Source organism: Epinephelus moara, chromosome 17 (genome assembly GCF_006386435.1).
Source record: "Epinephelus moara isolate mb chromosome 17, YSFRI_EMoa_1.0, whole genome shotgun sequence".
Classification (NCBI taxonomy): Eukaryota; Metazoa; Chordata; class Actinopteri; order Perciformes; family Serranidae; genus Epinephelus; species Epinephelus moara.
This window is the reverse complement of record NC_065522.1, coordinates 17,215,139-17,234,313: the sequence shown is the minus strand read 5'-3', so window position 1 is coordinate 17,234,313 and position 19,175 is coordinate 17,215,139. Positions and strand designations below refer to the sequence as shown.

At 39.3% G+C, this 19,175-nt stretch overlaps 2 protein-coding genes across 8 annotated transcripts in view; one reads left to right on the top strand and one right to left on the bottom strand.

Annotated features, from left to right (window-relative positions):
- hdac8 (histone deacetylase 8) overlaps positions 1-13,311 on the bottom strand; it is a 42,834-nt gene extending 29,523 nt beyond the window's left edge. Inside the window, exons 1-9 of the mRNA XM_050066562.1 lie at positions 12,943-13,311; positions 12,767-12,819; positions 11,741-11,871; positions 10,417-10,558; positions 9,946-10,058; positions 9,724-9,801; positions 9,535-9,643; positions 7,326-7,498; positions 6,349-6,443 (exon numbers count right to left, since the gene is read on the bottom strand). Coding sequence (XP_049922519.1) covers positions 6,349-6,443; positions 7,326-7,498; positions 9,535-9,643; positions 9,724-9,801; positions 9,946-10,058; positions 10,417-10,558; positions 11,741-11,871; positions 12,767-12,819; positions 12,943-13,056 — 1,008 coding nt within the window. The 5' untranslated portion in view covers positions 13,057-13,311. The remainder of the gene's footprint in view (positions 1-6,348; positions 6,444-7,325; positions 7,499-9,534; positions 9,644-9,723; positions 9,802-9,945; positions 10,059-10,416; positions 10,559-11,740; positions 11,872-12,766; positions 12,820-12,942) is intronic.
- Positions 13,312-16,596: 3,285 nt separating this feature from the next.
- phka1a (phosphorylase kinase, alpha 1a (muscle)) overlaps positions 16,597-19,175 on the top strand; it is a 29,377-nt gene continuing 26,798 nt past the window's right edge. For all 7 annotated transcript variants that reach the window (XM_050066541.1, XM_050066542.1, XM_050066537.1 and 4 more), the window contains exon 1: positions 16,597-16,917. In XM_050066541.1, coding sequence (XP_049922498.1) covers positions 16,840-16,917 — 78 coding nt within the window. In that variant the 5' untranslated portion in view covers positions 16,597-16,839. The remainder of the gene's footprint in view (positions 16,918-19,175) is intronic.

Here is a 19,175-nt window from a genome sequence, read left to right as displayed (position 1 = left end):
ATAACCTATGTTGTGTTAGCATGTTAACAAGTTAACATTTAGCATAAACCTGAAGCAAAGTTATCAAGTTATCCTAACATGTTAACAATAGTATATAATGTTTTGCATGTTATCGCATAGACATAGGACATTAGCATTCTAAAATGCTTATAATACAAACACGTAATAATAATAATAATAATAATAATAATAATAATAATAATAATAATAATGATGTAGCTTATCATGTTAAATGTTAGCTCAATTATGTTGTGTTAGCATGTTAACAAGCTAACTTTTAGCATGAACCTAAAACAAAGTTATCCTAACTTGTTAACATTTGGGATATAATAGTTTGTTATCACATAAACATGGATATATCTGCATTGTAACATGCTAATAGAAAAGATGTTAGCTCAATGACACATGTCTTGTTAGCACATTAACAAGCTATCTATTAGCATGTAACATCTTAGCGTGTTAGCTCGCTAACTATCTAAGCACACTTGCTAGCATGGCTAAAAACCATGAAGTTTATTTGAATTAAACTAAGTTTTAAATATTTATTCGCACAGAGTTTCTTTGATGAAGACAAACAGTAAAATTTGTTTGGGTGTCCTAAAGCAAACATAAAATTTGGGCCAATGTTTGCCATAAACAATTTCATATCAAAGAGTGTGACATACAGGAATAACTTGCTGTCAAAAAATAACTGAACACCCCCTGGAAATTGTGTTTTGGCTGACTAATTATTACATTACCATGTTTTGGGATTAATTTAACGTGGAATTAGAGCTCTAAATCTGATAAACAAATACATTTTCATATGTTAGCATAAATAAACAAGCCACCTGAGTGACTGAAGGTCGTTGCTAACTGCCTAGCAATGCTAGCAGCCGTAGATATTAACAGTTTTGAAAATGTGCAACAAAACAAGAAAAAGCTGAATTTCCCAGATTCACTGTGCTACCAGCTGCTATGACACTGAGCTCAAACGTTAAAAGCACAGCAGGACGTCAAACGTTACAGATAAATGTTCTAGGAGAAGTAATAACAACAGGTAAGATGAGGAACATGTTCTCCAACAAAGGCAAAACAAAGGAGGTTATAATGACGGTCCCAATGCCAGTCCAATCAGAGACTTGAACCGACCTTTGACCTCTGTGGCTATTCTTAGCAGGCCCCATATTGTTGCCCTCTGATTCACACTCAGATTGGCTCCATCACTATCACACAATGTGGGGTCAATCAGGATCAGCTAACAGCTAACAGACAATACAAGTCAACAGGGAGGGTTAATGACTTTTCGACCCGGCGGCTCAAGTCCTGGTTCAAACTACAAAAGGCACTTTCGCTTGTGTTTTTATAAGATATTGAAGTATAATAAGTGTGACAGAAGCAGGGTCATTGTGCGGGTTATCTGCAGTGTAATATTTTGTCTGGTAATCAGTGAATATTACAGCACTATTGTTGATGTGACTGGCCAACTGTGACTGATGTTTGTGTTTTTTAGACTACTATTTTTAGCCGTTTAGCCCAGGGCTCGTACATGCCGAAGACTGAACGCTCGCCCTCTTTGGCACTGAGAAAATGATAAATATGATTTAATTAAACATAAACACTCTCAACTAAATATTTAAAACAAAATCAAACCAACACAAATATGTTTGGATTGATTTCACTGGGATTTGAGCAGATAAAACAAACTGAAGTGGCTGCTTTTGGATGTTCCGCACTAGATAAAGCATCATTTATTATTTCGATTTTTTTTTTTGCAGACATTTGTCATTTAAGGACACTTTTAAAATGCAGCAGCACAGTGGAAACAAATAAGCCATTATTTTACTTTTACTTGAGTGTAACTTCCTAACTGACAGTTTCCCATTTGAGCAACAGTTGTTTCCTCCACACTGGTGGCAATTTATCATACAATGAAAAGAAAAAAAAAAGCTATAAAACAGGCCAGTACATTATCTGACTGTAATGAATGTGTGCATTCATGTGGTTTTGTCTACTGTAGAACACAAGGGTGCACACACACATACGCACACACACACACACACACACACACACACACACACACAGAAAAGGGTACAAAGGTAGTTTTTGTTCCCCGTGTCGCTGGAACTTCAGCTTTGCTTGGTCATCATGGATAAATGCCCCTCTTATCGAGCACAACGGGCACAGACAGGGCCACGAACACACACACATCTGTGCAAAGTTGTGTAGTGCTACAGCCTCAGTAGAAAATTACCTTCAAAATAGATTTATATTATCTACTACATTGGAAAAAGAAGCCGATAAGCACTTTAATCAAGATAGGAAAAGCCATTAGGGTGTTTGTTTCTCTTTGTTTCTTTCTTTCTCTATTTTTGATTTTAGGCACAAATGTGTGTGCGCGTGCATGCCTGTGTGTGTGTGTGTGTGTGTGTGTGTGTCCTCGTCTTCATCATCTGTGGCAGCTGCCCGCACTGATAGTTGCTTTGTTTTCAGTGAGTGCTCCTTAATGAGGTCAAAGGCTATTTAGGGCCATTGGACGCTGACAAGGAGAAACAAGAGGTACCTTCATCACGGTCAGAACACACACACATACACAAAGTCACGCACTCACAGCTATTCATTACATTTGACCAAGACAAGGTCCAAAAATCAGTTGCTGGAGAAAGAAACTCTTTGTGTGTGTGTGTGAGAGAGAGAGTACAGGGGCAAGAAAGACAGACGAGTTCACTGATTTGGAGAGAGGATGGGTCTATTTGATTTAGCAGTTAGCATAATGAGAAAATTAGCGGTCACACATGTCTTTGCTTTTACAAACATCAATTGGGAATGTTTTCCTTCCTTGCAAAGGTAAATTCAAGACGTGTTTCCACTCACGTCTCAGTAGATCCATTTGTTTACATCCACAGTATTGGCAAATAAACAGATTAAGTTCCACTTAAAGTGTTTACAAGGTTCACAGCGATCTGATTTTTGCGGTCAGAGGTCTACATATTGTGTTTCATAGCCCTGTTAATGGTCACCTACAGGAAGCGTATTAATAACGTCATAGGAGAAGATAAAGATAATCAATTTATTTATTTGATTCACAGTTGTCGAAGGCAATTAGGGTAAAGGCAGTTAAAAGAACAGCTAGAACAGTCTGTTGAGTTCAGAAAATGACACCACTTAACTGTAATGCAGCCTGTAAAACCTGGAAAATACTCACGATACACTACACATGCAGTCTCATATGACAATATTGATATAATATTGATGTAATGTCCAACTCTAGCTCATACACAACATCAAAACACTGAAAGTTACCAGACTTCACTATACTTGTTACGGTAATTCCGAACACTGGCAACTAATTGAGTCATGCTTGACTGTTGCTTTATGTCAGCCACTTAAATTCATTTGTGTACTTGAGCTTGCTCATGAAAGAAATCATGAAAATGCATGAAAAAGCACCAGATCAGAGTGTTGGTGATAGTTGTCTACATATGTTAATCTTTATCTTGGGCTTGGAATTCATTGTTATTGTTTAGTGTCTAGGTTCACAGCTCTCATATTAAAATGGATGATAAAAACTTTACTTCAACTAAAAATTTGTTCCAGTTCACAAAAATAATAGATAATAGGGATAGGGATAGGGATAATAGAATACCCTAATTTTAAGGTTTATTTAGTAGATTTTTTTGTCCAGAACTTCTGCACACATCTCACGCCCTTCTTCAGAGACACCAATATCTCGTATATATGTTCTCTAAAAAAGGCCATGAGATATGGTTAATAGTTGTGGACAAAGCTAGTAAGTGAACCTTGAGTTTAGAATATTTTCTCACCTGTATGTATTCCTGATAAGGGTTAGAATAAATCTCCATGCTTAAGTTAATAAACCTCTATATTACTGTTGTCCATTATTTCCCAGGTACAACACTTAAACCAATATAACAAAGTAGTGATTCAACATATACCCAGCTCTGGAAAGGTTTTTGATCTGATTTGCTCTTGGTAGCTGGCCGATCTGTCAATGAGAGCCCGGCGACTTGGGCGAATTGGGCGATCTGGCTCCGGAGGGGAGTTAAAACTCGTTTAACTTTATGGTAATGAGCTCTGACGTGGTTCGGCGGCAACCAATCGGAATGCTGGCGTGCTTCGATGAAGCGGGTCCCACAGAACAAGCTATGTAACTTTGGTTCCTACAGCACACTTGTTCTAACAATGGATATCAACAAGTTTATTACTTGCGTTCGTGCCCACTCAGTCCTTTATAATGTGTCGCTGTTCGGTTACAGCAGGGGTCGCGTTAACCGGATATTCTCGGTCATTGACCGGTTTTTTACAACAATGACCGGAAAATCTGAAGGCCGTCGGTCATTTGACCGGTTGCAATTACCACCCCTGCCCACTTGGCAGNCTCTCTGCGCCGGTTAAACATCGACTCTACTCGTCTGTTCCCGTCAGTACTCGTTTTTTCACTTCAACAGGTCATTTTAAACATGGGTAAGTCCATATTTTAATCGTTTTTTATAACATAAGTTAATGACAATTTGTCATTGCATGTCCATGTATTGAGCGTGTTGGATTAACACTGAATGAATAGGGCATATTGTTCTGACCATTTTATTTATGTAGTCTGTAGGAACAATGACACAAAATTAAAACTGTAATGAAGTGATTAGGGTATTGAAAAATGTGTTCGATTATGCACTGTTGTGTTATTTTAAATTATAAACATGGTATTCCCTCACGTTCCTCAGTGTGTGCTGTTGTTATTTTATTTTGAAAATTGGCGGGATTCTCTCGTCTTTTCTGTGTCCGACTTCCTGTTTGGTACGATCCGCTCTATCCAGCTTGACAGAAGCGCTCGCGGCTCGCGTGTAGACCAGACGCCGAACTGAAGCACTGCAGTGTGTGGATGTCCGTTCATCTTTTCGTTCATGTCCTTATTAATGCACACTTTATAACTTGCTTGTTGGACTTATTAAAAACGAACGAATGAAAACTAAATTTCTTTGAATATCTTTATTATCATTTAAAAACGAAAATTTAAATGACCGGTAAAAATAGATTATGACCGGATTTTTACGACCCTGTCGGTCAAAATGACCGGCGACGAAAAAGTCTAGTGCAACCTCTGGGTTACAGAGACCAAAATAAGAAGAATGAGGCTTGGGACCGTGTCGTGGAGGTAGTTGGTTGGTCGGGTGAGTTTTAAAGTGTGTAATGTTAGTAATAGAGGAGAGAATTGCAGGATAATGTTGCGACGTAGCATGCAAGTCTTCCTTGTTTGGTTTGAATGGGATGACATACGTTTTCTATTTTCATTGACCAAACATAACTTTCTGTCGGTCACCTATGAGCTTTTTGACTGAACAACAGCAAGCAGCAACTACGCTGCTCCTTTAAATTGACAAGCACGATCGAACGTTAATGATTCACGTGATGAGTGACTAGAGCGACCAAAGCTGCCACAAATATTTTTGACAGTCGTGCTTCTTGGGTGTCCGCGAGAGACTTTTCTTTGGAAGCTTCTGGTGTGAATGTACAGTAAGGCCTAGTCCACATTTAAAGCTTAATTTATGAAGTGTTTTTTGCCCTCCTCCTTCGTTCTCAAATAAACAAAGTAAATTAATAGATAAATACGGAACACACAAGCACTAGTGTAAAAAATCTCTGTCCAAATAAAAATGAGTGACCTCTGTAGCACATGTGGACACCTCTGCTCCTCGATGTGGTGAAAGATTAACTGTACGGCTATATGTGAACATGTAAAAAGTCTTGTCAGCAAGTTTAGAGTCAGCACTTTTTTAGCCACCCCATTTCACAAACTGCTACCTCATTTATGACGCCTTACAAAAGAGAAAATGGTACACACGCCAAAATCTGTTTACCCTGAAAATATGTCACCAATAAGTCAGGAAATAAGTAACTCATGCGTTACGTCTAACATGTACAGACAATATGAAACTGAATTTCCCTCATCAAAATCCAGATTTCCCCTTTAGTAATACCATTACTCCCATTCAGTATATAAAAAAATCCCCTCAATGCCAAATAAGATGGAGAGAGTGGAGCCAGTGTTAGATGAGGCGGACAGAGAGGAGCTGTCAACACTAGTACCCTTCTCTCTCACATACACTCGGTCTGAGTCACCTGCAGACAAACCCCTTTATTGAGAAGCGGGCGGCCATCTTTGATTAGATGGAGTGACTCAGCAGACAGTGAACACAAGGGGGTGTGTTTGTGTTTTTTCATGTGTGTGCGTTTCGTCCTGTGATTTTGTGTGACAGTACAATGAATGAGCGCATTTGTGTTCATGTGGGAATATGTGAATGTGGGTGACTGTGGCTATATGAGAGAGACAGAGTGTGTGTGTTGTCATACCTCGTGGTCTGGTATCTCAGACGAGAGAGTCTTTCCCAGCACTGCTGCCGTCAGGTAGGTCCAACAGCGAGCCGTATTAGCAAGGTTATAACCTCCTGGTGAGGAAGAGAAACAGACATAAAGAGTAAACTTAAAGGGGGCCCATTAGTTTGTGGTCACGAGCTGCATATGATAGTATATGTGGCTGTGATCACGGCTAACGACACACAGAGTCCTCAAGAGTTGGGCGAAAAGGTTTATCTGAAATTGGACCGTGTGGAGCGATTTATTTCAGTCAATCTAGTCACTTAAAAAGGATAAATAGTGCCGCAAGATAAAGACATGAACTGTAAATTAGAAACACGAAGAGGAAGAGAAGTGTTTTCAAATTTAGCCAGCTTAGTGTGGACGGCACTCCAACAAACTGCAGCTCTTAAGACAAAATGTTTGCAAAGTTACCAACCCTCACACACACAAAAGACAAATAGAAAGAGTGAAGGATGGAGAGGATGGACTTAAGTGAAATCAAGAGAATGACAAGAACCAAGAAAGAGAGAAGGATATAACTGAGAGAAAGTATGTAGGACAGAGAGGGAGGGAGAGAAAGGAAGAGAGGTGGGATTGTAGTTGAGTAAAATGGCTTCATTGTGTCGTTTAAGTAGTAGCTATCATCTGGCCAAGGGCTGAGGGGTCTGGAACAGAGCACGGTGTGTGTGTGTGTGTGTGTGTGTGTGTGTGTGTGTAAATCCATGTGTGTGTAACTGTGCACAAATGAATGAATCACTGAGATTCAAAGCAAATACAAACACACACATAAGACATATTACATTGTCTACCTTTCATCAAGAGTTCATGCTCATATGAAGGAACACAACATAACACACACATACGCACTTACACACACACACACACACACACACGGATAAACATTTACACATTTGCAAACAAAAAGAAAACAAGACACCAGCCAGAATAATAAACACACCCATACAGCGTACCTCCTCCCAGCAGCAGTGTAGGTAGCTGCCACTCCAAGACATGCCGCAGACACTTGCCCACCCCCACTGGGGTCATGTTGAAGGAGCACATGGGGTCGCCCGCCATGGTGTCGGCACCCAGCTGCATGACCAACGCCTCCGGGTTGAACTGCGCCCTCACTTCCTGCATCACACTGCAAAACAAGACAACAGTAAACATGTTGTTATCCACTGATGGCTCAAGCTGGGACAATCAGAAGCCAGTGTGTTTTAACTTAAAGTGATAGCATTCAAGGAGTGTCTAAAAATGATTAAACACAGCAACATGCTAGTAAGTTTTTTTAACATCAGACCAGCTGTGGCTTCACTTCTACACAGCTTCCTACTGTGGACCCTGTCTGTAGTCAGTTCCACCAATCAGAAGTGATGGAACACCAGTCTATAGCCAGTTCCACCAATCAGAAGTGATGGAACACTCATCTATAGTCAGTTCCACCCATCAGGAGTGACGGAACACCAGTCTATAGTCAGTTCCACCAATGACAGAACACTCTTCTATAGTCAGTTCCACCAATCAGAAGTGATGGAACACTCATCTATAGTCAGTTCCACCAATCAGGAGTGATGGAACACCAGTCTATAGTCAGTTCCACCAACAACAGAACACTCTTCTATAGTCAGTTCCACCAATCAGAAGTGATGGAACACTCATCTGGAACACTCATCTATAGTCAGTTCCACCAATCCGAAGTGATGGAACACCAGACCACAGTCAGTTCCACCAATCAGACATGATGGAATGCCAGTGTATTTTCAGTTCCACCAATCAGAACTGATGGAACACTGTCCAAAGCCAGTTCCACCAATCAGAACTGATAGAACACTGTCCAAAGCCAGTTCCACCAATCAGAACTGATGGAACACTGTCCAAAGCCAGTTCCACCAATCAGAACTGATAGAACACTGTCCAAAGCCAGTCCCACCAATCAGAACTGATGGAACACTGTCCAAAGCCAGTTCCACCAATCAGAAGTGATGGAACACCGGTCTATAGTCAGTTCCACCAATCAGAAGTGATGTAACACCGGCCTATAGTCAGTTCCACCAATCAGAAGTGATGTAACACCTGCCAATAGTCAGTTCCACCAATGACAGCACACTCTTCTATAGTCAGTTCCACCAATCAGACGTGATGGAACACCAGTGTATTTTCAGTTCCACCAATCACAACTGATGGAACACTGTCCAAAGCCAGGTCCACCAATCAGAAGTGATGGAAAACCAGTCTATAGTCAGTTCCACCAATCACAACTGAGGGAGCACCAGTGTATTTTCAGTTCCACCAATCAGAAGTGATGGAACACTGTCCAAAGTCAGTTCCACCAATGACAGAACACTCATCTATAGTCAGTCAGAAATAATGGAACACCCGTCTAGTCAGTTTCATCATTTACATGTGATAGAATTAGTCAGCTCAACAACTCAGAAGTGACAGAGGGCTAGTCTGTCGTGAGTTCCAGTAATCAGAAGTCACCACGCAAAAATATTTATTAACTGCAGGGTCATTCTTACCTCAGCTAGCAGTAAATTACTGGAGCTGCTTGGTTTTGAGTCATTACATTCTTTAACTGCAGTAAAAATAAAACCTAAAGACAAGGGTTAAATCTAGGGTTAAATCTGTTATGAGCAACAGCCACCATGACAAATGTTGAAGCCAATGCATAAATAAGGTCATAAGCTGTACTTGTGGTAATACCCACTAGCCGGAGGCTCCAAAGAAATCCTTTAGTCTGGGAAAAACCATGACTTCCCTTTTACAAATATATAAATAACAATTTGTTCGTCAGAGATGACCAAGATAACAGCGAAACAAACAAATCTTCCATGATGTCACAGATCGCCCTTACTGTCATTGATTATAATTTAATTCCAGAAAGCCTGGTGAAACTGCAGTTTATATTTTGGGGTTTCCTAAGTAGCACTACACAGACGCTGATGTTGAAATTTAACACAAAAGTGTCTTAACACTGATTTTCAGGTTTGGATTTTTGAGTGTTCAGAATAATCCCAGGTTGACCTATATATATGACCCTGACCTTTGGTGTCTGGGTGGGATGCGGTCAAGAGAGGGAAGGGAAAACAGAATTTCTCCTCAGGGATGCTTGAGAAAAACGTGCCTTGCAAGTAGCCTCTTAGCTGCACAGGAAATTCCATATATGTGTGTGTGTACCTGGTAAAAATCTGGTAGTATCTGTCATCCTTGATGCCGTCCTCCAGTGGGACGTTCACGGCGTACCAACGGCCTTTACCCAGCCCCGTGTCACACAGGTCACCCGTACCTAAATATACACACGCTTATCTTACACTTTCTCACACTATATCATATTTAATTATATTATAAGCATCTGCAGTGGTCGACCTGGGAAGAATCCAGGGGAGAACTTGTGCAGAGAGACGGTCATGACTTTGGATGTGAAGCTGAAGGCGTCCTCAACACCTGCCGTGACAGGAGGAGAAAAATATGAGATACCTCTGAGGGATCTGCAGGTTTTCAGGAGCCTGGATTTCAGCCTGATAAATAAACAGAACAAACAAAGGAATTCAAGTCCTGCTTGTTTGATTCTATTGTTTGTGTGCGTACCGTCTCCGTGATGCAGGTCAACGTCCACATAGAGGACTCTCTCGTACTTCTCCCTCAGTTTGAGGATTCCCAACACAGCGTCGTTCACATAGCAGAAACCTGATGCCTCATCCCTGGAAGACGGAGAGAGAGGAAAATAAAACTGTGAGGTTGGGGTCTGACCTTTACCTAGAGCGCCCCCATCAGGCCTATCTGTGGAACTGATAAGGACAGTGAAGAAGTGATTGAAATGAATGGTATCTAATACTGGGGGAATGTAGGATGTCATGTTTGATGGCTCAACAGAACCACTCAAAAAGAATAAACCTTCATATATAACGATAAAAATTTGTATTTCAAATTGTATTTCAGGCATTATTAAAGAATAAAATGACCTCATTGTTAGAGATAAAGTGTCAGAAATCCCTGTATTTTCGTAGCAATGCATAGAAAGTACGTACAGTTTACTTTCCTCCGAACAGGTTGACTTACTTCTTGGCATGGTGCCACCCTCCTGCCCAGTTGATGGCCACCTCACACTTCTGATCCAGTAGACACTGGGCTGCCGTCAGTGTAGCGCCCCCTACTGCTGCCGCATAGTCATATATCCCCTCCACCACTGGACAGTCATAACCTGGACGGACAGGAGAAACATGTAGGAGAGGGATGATCTTTTAAAATAAAATAATATTTATTCCTTCTTCATTTTCTATGAAACATTTTCCCTGAGATTTCTTTTACGCAGGGGAGGTTAAAGACGATGGGCTGTCAACAAAAAATGATCAACAAAAGAAGAGGAATGGAAAAAAAGAGAAGGTGAAAAGCAAGAAAAAGGGAAGGGTGCGAGAGAAATGAGGGAGGTGAATAGACAGGATCGATGATGACAGCGTGATGTAAAATAAATTAAAGAGCCAAAGGAGAGTGATGACAGACAGAGAAATCTTTCAGCCCCAGGAAAAGGTGAACCAGTCTGCTTTCATAACAAGCTGGAAGGATGAACCCGAGGGAGGTGTGCAGAACACAAAAGGAGGAAGTGACGGGGGATGAGTCTGGGACATGAAGAGGCGCGATGATGGATGAGGCTGAATAAAAGAAGGGAGGGAGACAGATGAGTCAAGGAAATGAAAACAAGGAGGGTGAACTTGAGGGTTGGTCTAAAGTTAGAAATGTAAACCTCGGAGAAAGGATGGACTCATCCAAGAGCAACAAACCATGGTGGGATCTTTCTGACAGTGTCCCACCCAGTGAGAGAACAGCTGAGATGAGGTGGGTTTTTTGTGTATTCCTACCTCAACCAAAGTACAAACAATGTGAAAAGGACAGCAGAGTTGTTCGGCAGAAAATATTCTAATGTAAGGCACTGACAAATAAGGTAAGCCCTTCAAAACCTTGGATGTGTACTGTTGTCTGTGGTAGACACATGGGTAAGCTTTTAAACTCTTGTGTTATAGTGTCCCCTGCTGCCAATAAACTAGCACTGCAAGTAGACTTCTCATAAAGTCATGTACAGGGCTTGTTTCCACTTTATACCCTCCCAACCCCCCAAAAAGGTAGTAAAATGTACCTGTAGTGGATAATACAGATTGTTTCCCACTATTTTGAGACAATAAATGTGTCCATGAACGTTGTCTTGCAACCAAAATTCTGCTGCAGCTCTCAAAAATTAAAAGAATTGTCCAAATATATACTATGAGACATAAACGTACACACTTAGGACGGTAGGTTTTCAACTGATTCTCCACTGGATTCTTACATTAAACAGCACTGAAGATGAGTAAAATAACAAATGTGAATACACTATTTCAGCTCCACTCACCCAAGCCGTAGTCGGCCGACTGGGGGTCATCGTTGTCTCCGTCCTGGCTGATCTTGTGAAGATGCTCCAGGTAAGAGTCTGTGTGGAACTTGGCCATGTCCTCTATGGTGGCCACTTGAGGTTTAACGGTGCTGCAGAGAAAGACAAAAAGATGATAATATTAATGGTCCATGTGGCTTGCATAATAACTTGCTGTATACGCAGTGTCAGAGCAACTCATGCTGCCGTCAGATAAAACACTGTATATGAATAAAACCACAGAAACCTGCAGATGACAAAGTGAGTTGCTTTCAGATGAGAGTGTGCAGCCTAAAGCTATAGAGAATATTGGCACCACACAGCCAGCAGTAAAATAAAATGCCAACTGCACAAAAAACGCTGAGTTGAAGGAATAAATGCTGCATTGATATAGTCAGAGTGGAGATTGAGGGGACTGGGATATGCATAAAAAACACCACCATCACCCTTTGTTTCCCTGAATTAAAAGAAAAGCAGTACACGCCACGAGCAGAGTGTCTATCACCAATGTGCAAAGCAAAATCTTCATGTAATGTCATAAAATGATATTAAAAATGGCTGAAATCATCAAATCTGTCCTTAAGTTGTGACGCGTAGTTTTTTCTCACTCTAAAAAAGTAATAAAATATACAATATAATCACCCACACAATACAATCTTGATCACATTTGACAAAAACATACAGTTCATTATGCAAAACACTGTCTCTGTGAGTGAGTCTGGGGATCAATAGTCAATGAATCTCTTACAGTTTGGCATAAAGCCCTGTGTCCTTCATAACAGTCTGAATACATACAGTAAAGTGACTCTAAATGACTAAAATGGCAAAGTAATTTATCAGCATGCAGTCTGTTTTGAGAAAGTAGAACTTAAGTTAGCATTGTAGTTAGCAGCTAGCTTAACAGGCTGCTTCTATACAGTATGTGAAGCTAATTATGTCTGAAAAACATGTTTTAATCTCCTTGTTATCTCTGTTTAAGTTAGAAAACTGACCTTATCTGCCACTCACCTCATGTGTTTAAGGAGTCCATATGCTTCTATCAGTGAGTGGACCATACTCGCCTGGAAAGGGACATGAAATATTAAATGAAAGCCTGGACAATGCTAACAACACAGCAGAGCTAGTGAGTAAAAAGCCGGGCAGTTAACTAACGTTAGCCCCAACGGTCATTCAATCCAACTCACCCGGTTTGGCACTTTGGATAAACTGTCGCAAGTCTCGATGTACTCCGGGCTGTAAACATACGCGACCCTCCGCTTCCCGCTGCTGTCATCGTCACTGTCTCCTCTGCGACTCATTTACGGTGGATAAAATAAAAGTAATGTGACAGAAAATGCAGCTAAAACAAATTAACAGTGAAGAGATGCGAGCAGCTTCTTCTTCTCAAGTCTGGTGTTACACTATCAACATTCCTCCCGGTACAGTCGGTCCACGGCGAGACTTCACCGGTTAGACGTCGTGGATAAAATGTAAAATAAATATATAAAAATATGAATATATTGTAGGATAATTATCTCGTCTGACAGAAGGACATTTCGAGTTTTTTTGTTACGATCACAAACACTGAACCCAACGTTCCGCGCGTGAACGTTTTTTAAAGGGAACGTACGCGGAGCGAGAAGCATTCTGGGATTTCATGTAGTCTTTTCCCTGTTCTCCAAAACATAACGTTTTTACAAGAGTTAGCCTCAACGTTTTAGATTAATTAAAACACGACTGTAGAAACGGATACATTTCAAGTTAGCGACTTTGGGATAATGTAGTTTTAATACAATAAAAAGAATGTTTATTCATTATTTTTTATTTATTTATTTAACAGGGACAGTGCATCGCTACTTAGCTGCTCCAGAGTTAGCTATAAGCTAATTTTCATGTGTAGTCTCTGGGCAGGAAACAAAGCATAATTTCTCTGCTAGAAGACACAATTATATAAAAAGACGCAATTACAAAATAGAACATATTCCTAGCACAAGGGCCTCAGCAATAACAATAGCAATAGCAAGACAACACAACATCAAGTCATCATAACAATAACAACAGCAACAACAGTTCATTTACACAATGTAAAATGCCATAGGCTTGTGCTATTAACAGTTCATTTACACAATGTAAAATGCCATAGGCTTGTGCTATTAACGTTAGCATGTTGTATTTGATTGGAAAACGTGTTTAGTATAAGACAGTTGTTTTGTCGGTGAACTTTGTGAGCTGTAATGGAGCTGAATTTTGCAAAGTTACCTTTATTAAATGTTGCTGTTGTCTCTGGCTACATACGAGAAGAAGAAAAGTTTGCTAGCCGCTAAGCTAATTTATTCAATGTAAAATGCCATAGACTTGTGCTAAAAACATTAGCATGTTGTATTTTTGGGAAAGATACACCACAAAAATTACAACATTAAGATTTAACAAGATTTCATAATGTCAGATCAAGTGTTCAAGTTCATGTGTGATGGGTACATGAGTAGGTTGCCATGAATTCATCTTAAATTTGTAAACCAGCAAAAGTGTTGTACTGTCTTATCTCACTTGTACTGAGTTCCAATAATTTGTAGCTTGAACAGAGATGGCTGATATACCAAACTCAGTAGATCTGTGCTGTACTGCATAGTTGTCTCTGTTGGTTGTCCCAGACATCCTGCCATTGTTTGAGCGCAGTTGTATGAACTCTTATGAAATATAGGGATAATAATAGCCTATTGAAAACACACTTTTAATAAAATTAACAATTCAAGCTTGTTGATGAGATAAGACACTACTGTCATTATTGTGATATAACAGTAAGTTCATGTAAATTACTGAATTTAACTGTAACTTCACAGTTTATGTACATTTGATTATTGTTATTTAGCAGTATGTTCCTGGAGAATTACTGTATTTCACTGTAACCCCACAGTTAAAGCCCATTATATGACTGTGATATAACAGTATAGTCCTGTAAATTACTAAATTTAACTGTTCCTTCAGTCTATGTACATTTGATTACTGTGACTTAGCAGTATGCTCATGTAGAATTACTGTATTTCATTGTAATCTCACAGTTAAACTCCATATATTATTGTCATTTAGCAGTAAGCTCATGTCAAATTACTGTATTTACCTGCATGAATTTCACAATAAAATTCAGAATTTGGTAAAATATCACAGTAAAAGCCTGTGAGGTGACAATAAAATAAAGTATAGTGTAAAAAAAAGTATATTCACAATAATTAGGAATTATAATATAAAATTATGCTTTCGGTACAATTACATAAATAGACACACAATATGATAATATAACTGGCTCTGAACATTCAAAAACTGATACATTTCCAGTCAACAGATTTTGGTCAATATACTTGTAATACAATTATAAAGGATATTTATAAAATAAGGGGATACAAATATATAACATTTACGTTTGATAATATTAAATAATTGTACATGCTATAACATATAATTGAAAGTGTGTGTACAGGTCATGGGATCTTCAGGGAGTGTTCGTGCTTTTCGCTGGAGGGCGACAAAAGCCGCTGACTTGTACCAACTCCAATTCTTCACTGAGACTCAGTTACAAAAATAGTATGACTTTATTTTATTTATCACTGACCACATGTAATGATAACCCTTTAATAATTGTAATGCATTGATAAAACGTGATAATGTGCATCACGTATTGGCGCACCAGTGTTTACTACAGTTTTTGCTCCACTTTGCTTCCTGGTTGAACCTGATACCATCTGCCTCAGAGGCACAAGTGTATCTGCAAAGCATGCAAAACAATTTAATGTAAATATGATATATTTTACTAAATATCTGTTAAGTCTGTTAAATGTAAATTGACCGTGTCCTCTGTGTGTGTGTGTGTGTGTGTGTGTGTGTGTGTGCAAACTCTACAACACTAATGTCAAGTTATTTACAATGAAGAAAAGCATTTCCGGTTAAAAAATTAACAAAGTAAAATATTTAACACTGAACCACGGGTACCAAATACGACAGTAAAAATGTAGTAAAAATATAAATATTCATATCAATGACCACGAAGCATAAGTATTAGCCTTTTCTTGATTTTTGCAGTCATGTGGCTGTCTGTTAAAACCTTGTAACCCCAGTTATAGTCTATAGTCGATTTAACTAAAAGTAGTTTGATCGAAAACATAATTTGAAGAAGCACGGATGGCATGTTTTTTTTTATCATTATTATTATTTTAAATTGATCATTTAGAGAACATACAAAAGTATAAACATACAACATGTGGTGGAGGATGTACAAAAATAGATTAATATACAAAATAAAATAGACTGTAATAGACTTCTGTATTATTTTTCTATTAATCTTGATGTTTTATTTGTTTTATTATTATTAATATTATTATATTGTATTATATAACTTTATTATTTATTTTATGTGCAATAATTTTAACTTATTTTATGTTCACAGCCTATGTTGGCATTGCTTGTGTGTGTATGACATCTTATGCCCTCCTTTATTATTCGTTTATTACTTTTATAATAAGATCCGTTTTTTCTGTGCATTGAATTTCGTTGTATTTATTTACAGTGACAATAAAAACAAATTGAATTAAATTAGTAATAATAATAATTATTAAAAACTATTATTATTCATTTATTTTCTATCTATTTTTATAATTTTATTTCTATGAATTTTCTATACCCTGTGGCCTATAACTTGAATTTTAGGGCACTGTGTTTGAAAATAATGATGGCATGACTGCCAGAAAAACAGCAAGGGAATTCTGTTGAGAGTTAATGTGGAGCTGTTTTTGACACGCTTTTACTTTGAAGGCGCATCTCTTGACATCCGGTATCATACCTGCTTCCTGTCACCAGCTTACCTACCGCAGCTTCAGGTTACAACACTCGCTTGATCTTCGTCGCTGCCCCCGCTGAGCTGTTTTTATGACACCCCGCCGGTCCGCAGTTCTTTCTGCTCCCCTCGAAAGCTGTCCTCCTGCTCGGCTTCGTGGACTTCCGAGGAGCACCGAGGAAATGACTCTCCTGTCGAGGAATTAACGAGTTTTTTTGGTGTTGTTGCATACTTGAAGCCACCTGAAAGTGAAGCCGTGAACCGTTGACTTGTCACCATGAGAAGCCGGAGCAACTCGGGCGTCAAACTGGACAACTATGCCCGAATGGTGCAGCAAACTATCCTCAGACACCAAGTGAGTGTTTCATTGTGTTGTTAGGAAGTTGTAAAGTGGTCTGGCAGGTAAAACAGTAGCTGCAGTGCTTCGTACCTGTGGGCAGGATGTGTTAGCTTGTCCGGTGACAGCACAGACTCATGTTTTCATGCATGCAGTAGGTAGAGTGAGATTTCGCAAGGCAGCACCCTGTCAAACACACACACACACACACACACACACACACACACACACACACACACACACACACACTATACTTTCATTACTTATGTAAGTGTGTGTGTTCATGAAATATATCTTAATTTAGAGTCATGTTTCAAGCACTTGTACACCCCAATTAACATACCCCATATAGTCTTAAGTATATTGACACTTACACCCATATGCAGTGATGAAATGTAACTAAGTACATTTACTCAAGTACTGTACTTAAGGACACTTTCAACATACTTTTACTGTACTTGAGTGTGTCCATTTTACACTTGAACTCTAAATTTCACAGGAAAATATTGTACTACATTTATATGACAGTTATAGTTACCAGATACTTTTTATATTTACAAAATACCTGATATGATGCAGTGTTTTATTGCTTATTTAAGTTGTAGTAATGCCCTTACATGTATTTAGTGATAAACAGAATAATGCAATGTTCTGTAATGTAATAACGCTATGAAAGGAGGCGTTCTGTGTAATCTTACCTTTGATACTGATAATAATTCTTTGAATTCAGGACTTGTACTTGTAAAGGTGTATTTTTAGATGATGATATTTTAACTCTTTCACCACTGCACATATGTTATTGTTGGAACAACCCATGCCCGCATTCATCCACAGCTATAACGGCTTCCACTCCTGTTGGAAGACTTGCCACAAGATTTAGGAACCTGTCTGCGGGGATTTGCTCCCATTCAGTCACGAGAGCACTAGTGAGGTCCAGCTTTGATGTTTGTCATGTGGCTGTAGGTGTTCCAGGTCATCCCAGAGATGCTGGATTAGTTCGAGTTATTGGCTCGGCGCAGGCCAGTCAAGTTCCTCCACATCAAACTGGAACAAAATCTTTATACTGTACATCTGGCTTTGTGCTTGGGGGCATTGTCATGTTAAAACAGGAAAGAGTTTTCCCCAAGCTGTTGGCACAAAGTTGGAAGCATCTAAAGTATTATTGGATGTTGTGACATTAGCCTTACCTCCCTACATTTGATGCTTTAGGGGTTGTGTTGTGCTTTGGTTATGGTGCTCTGTTGTGTGCGGGTGTTATGTGCAGTATATGAATGGCTGATGTGCGATAATGTTATGTGTAGTATGTGTTTTTATGTTTGGACTATTATTGTGAAGCTCCAGAGTCCAAGACAATTTTCCCTACAAGGACAATATAGTGTATCGTATCGTACCGTATCGTACCGTATTGCACTGTCATCTGAACTAAGAAACCTACCCCAAACCATGAAAAACTTAAACAGACAGCCCCTCTAAAGTCAAGTCTATTTTAATTAAATACCCCAATATCACAGGTTACTCATTTTCATTAAGAAGTTGTACAGTCTGTACTAGGGATGTCCATCAGATCGGGTATCGGCACGATCACGTTATTTTTACAAAATTGGAATCGGTAATAAAAAATCGGAGGAATCAAAAAATAAAAATGGCCAGGTTTTTCATCTATGTTATTCAGTGTTGCCTCAGCTTTCCAGTGTATTGTAACTGAGCGTCTTGGGTTCGCCTATCTGAGAGCAGCTAATGAGCAATAAACAGACAGGAGTCGAGACAACAGGTTCAGCGGCCACCGCTTCTCTCTTTATTCTGAGTAACACAGCCACACCTAACGGCGGAACTTCGCCTACCACAGCAACTCTGGAGGGACAATTTGTTTACAATTCAGAATTTGTTGGTGCTGAACCACAGATAAGCTTTTTGGATACTATTTAAATAAAAAAACAAACCTTATGGGACAACGTGGATGCATTCTTTTTTTTTCTTTCTTAATGCTTTGCAAAGTATCGGATTGGACTTGGTATCGGACTCGGTTTCAAAATGAAAGACTCGGTATCGGATCGGACGTAAAAAAAAAAAAAAATGATCGGGACATCCCTAATCTGTACAGCATAAAGCAACCTTTGCCCTTAGATCTTTGATTCAGATGAGAACGAACTCCCCCCAAAAGCCCCTTTAACAGAGACAAAATGGAAGAAACCTCACGAATAGCAACTGAGGAGGGAGCCCTCTTCCTGGTCAGGCAGACGTACAATACTCTAGATATGGTGTGTACAGAATAGACC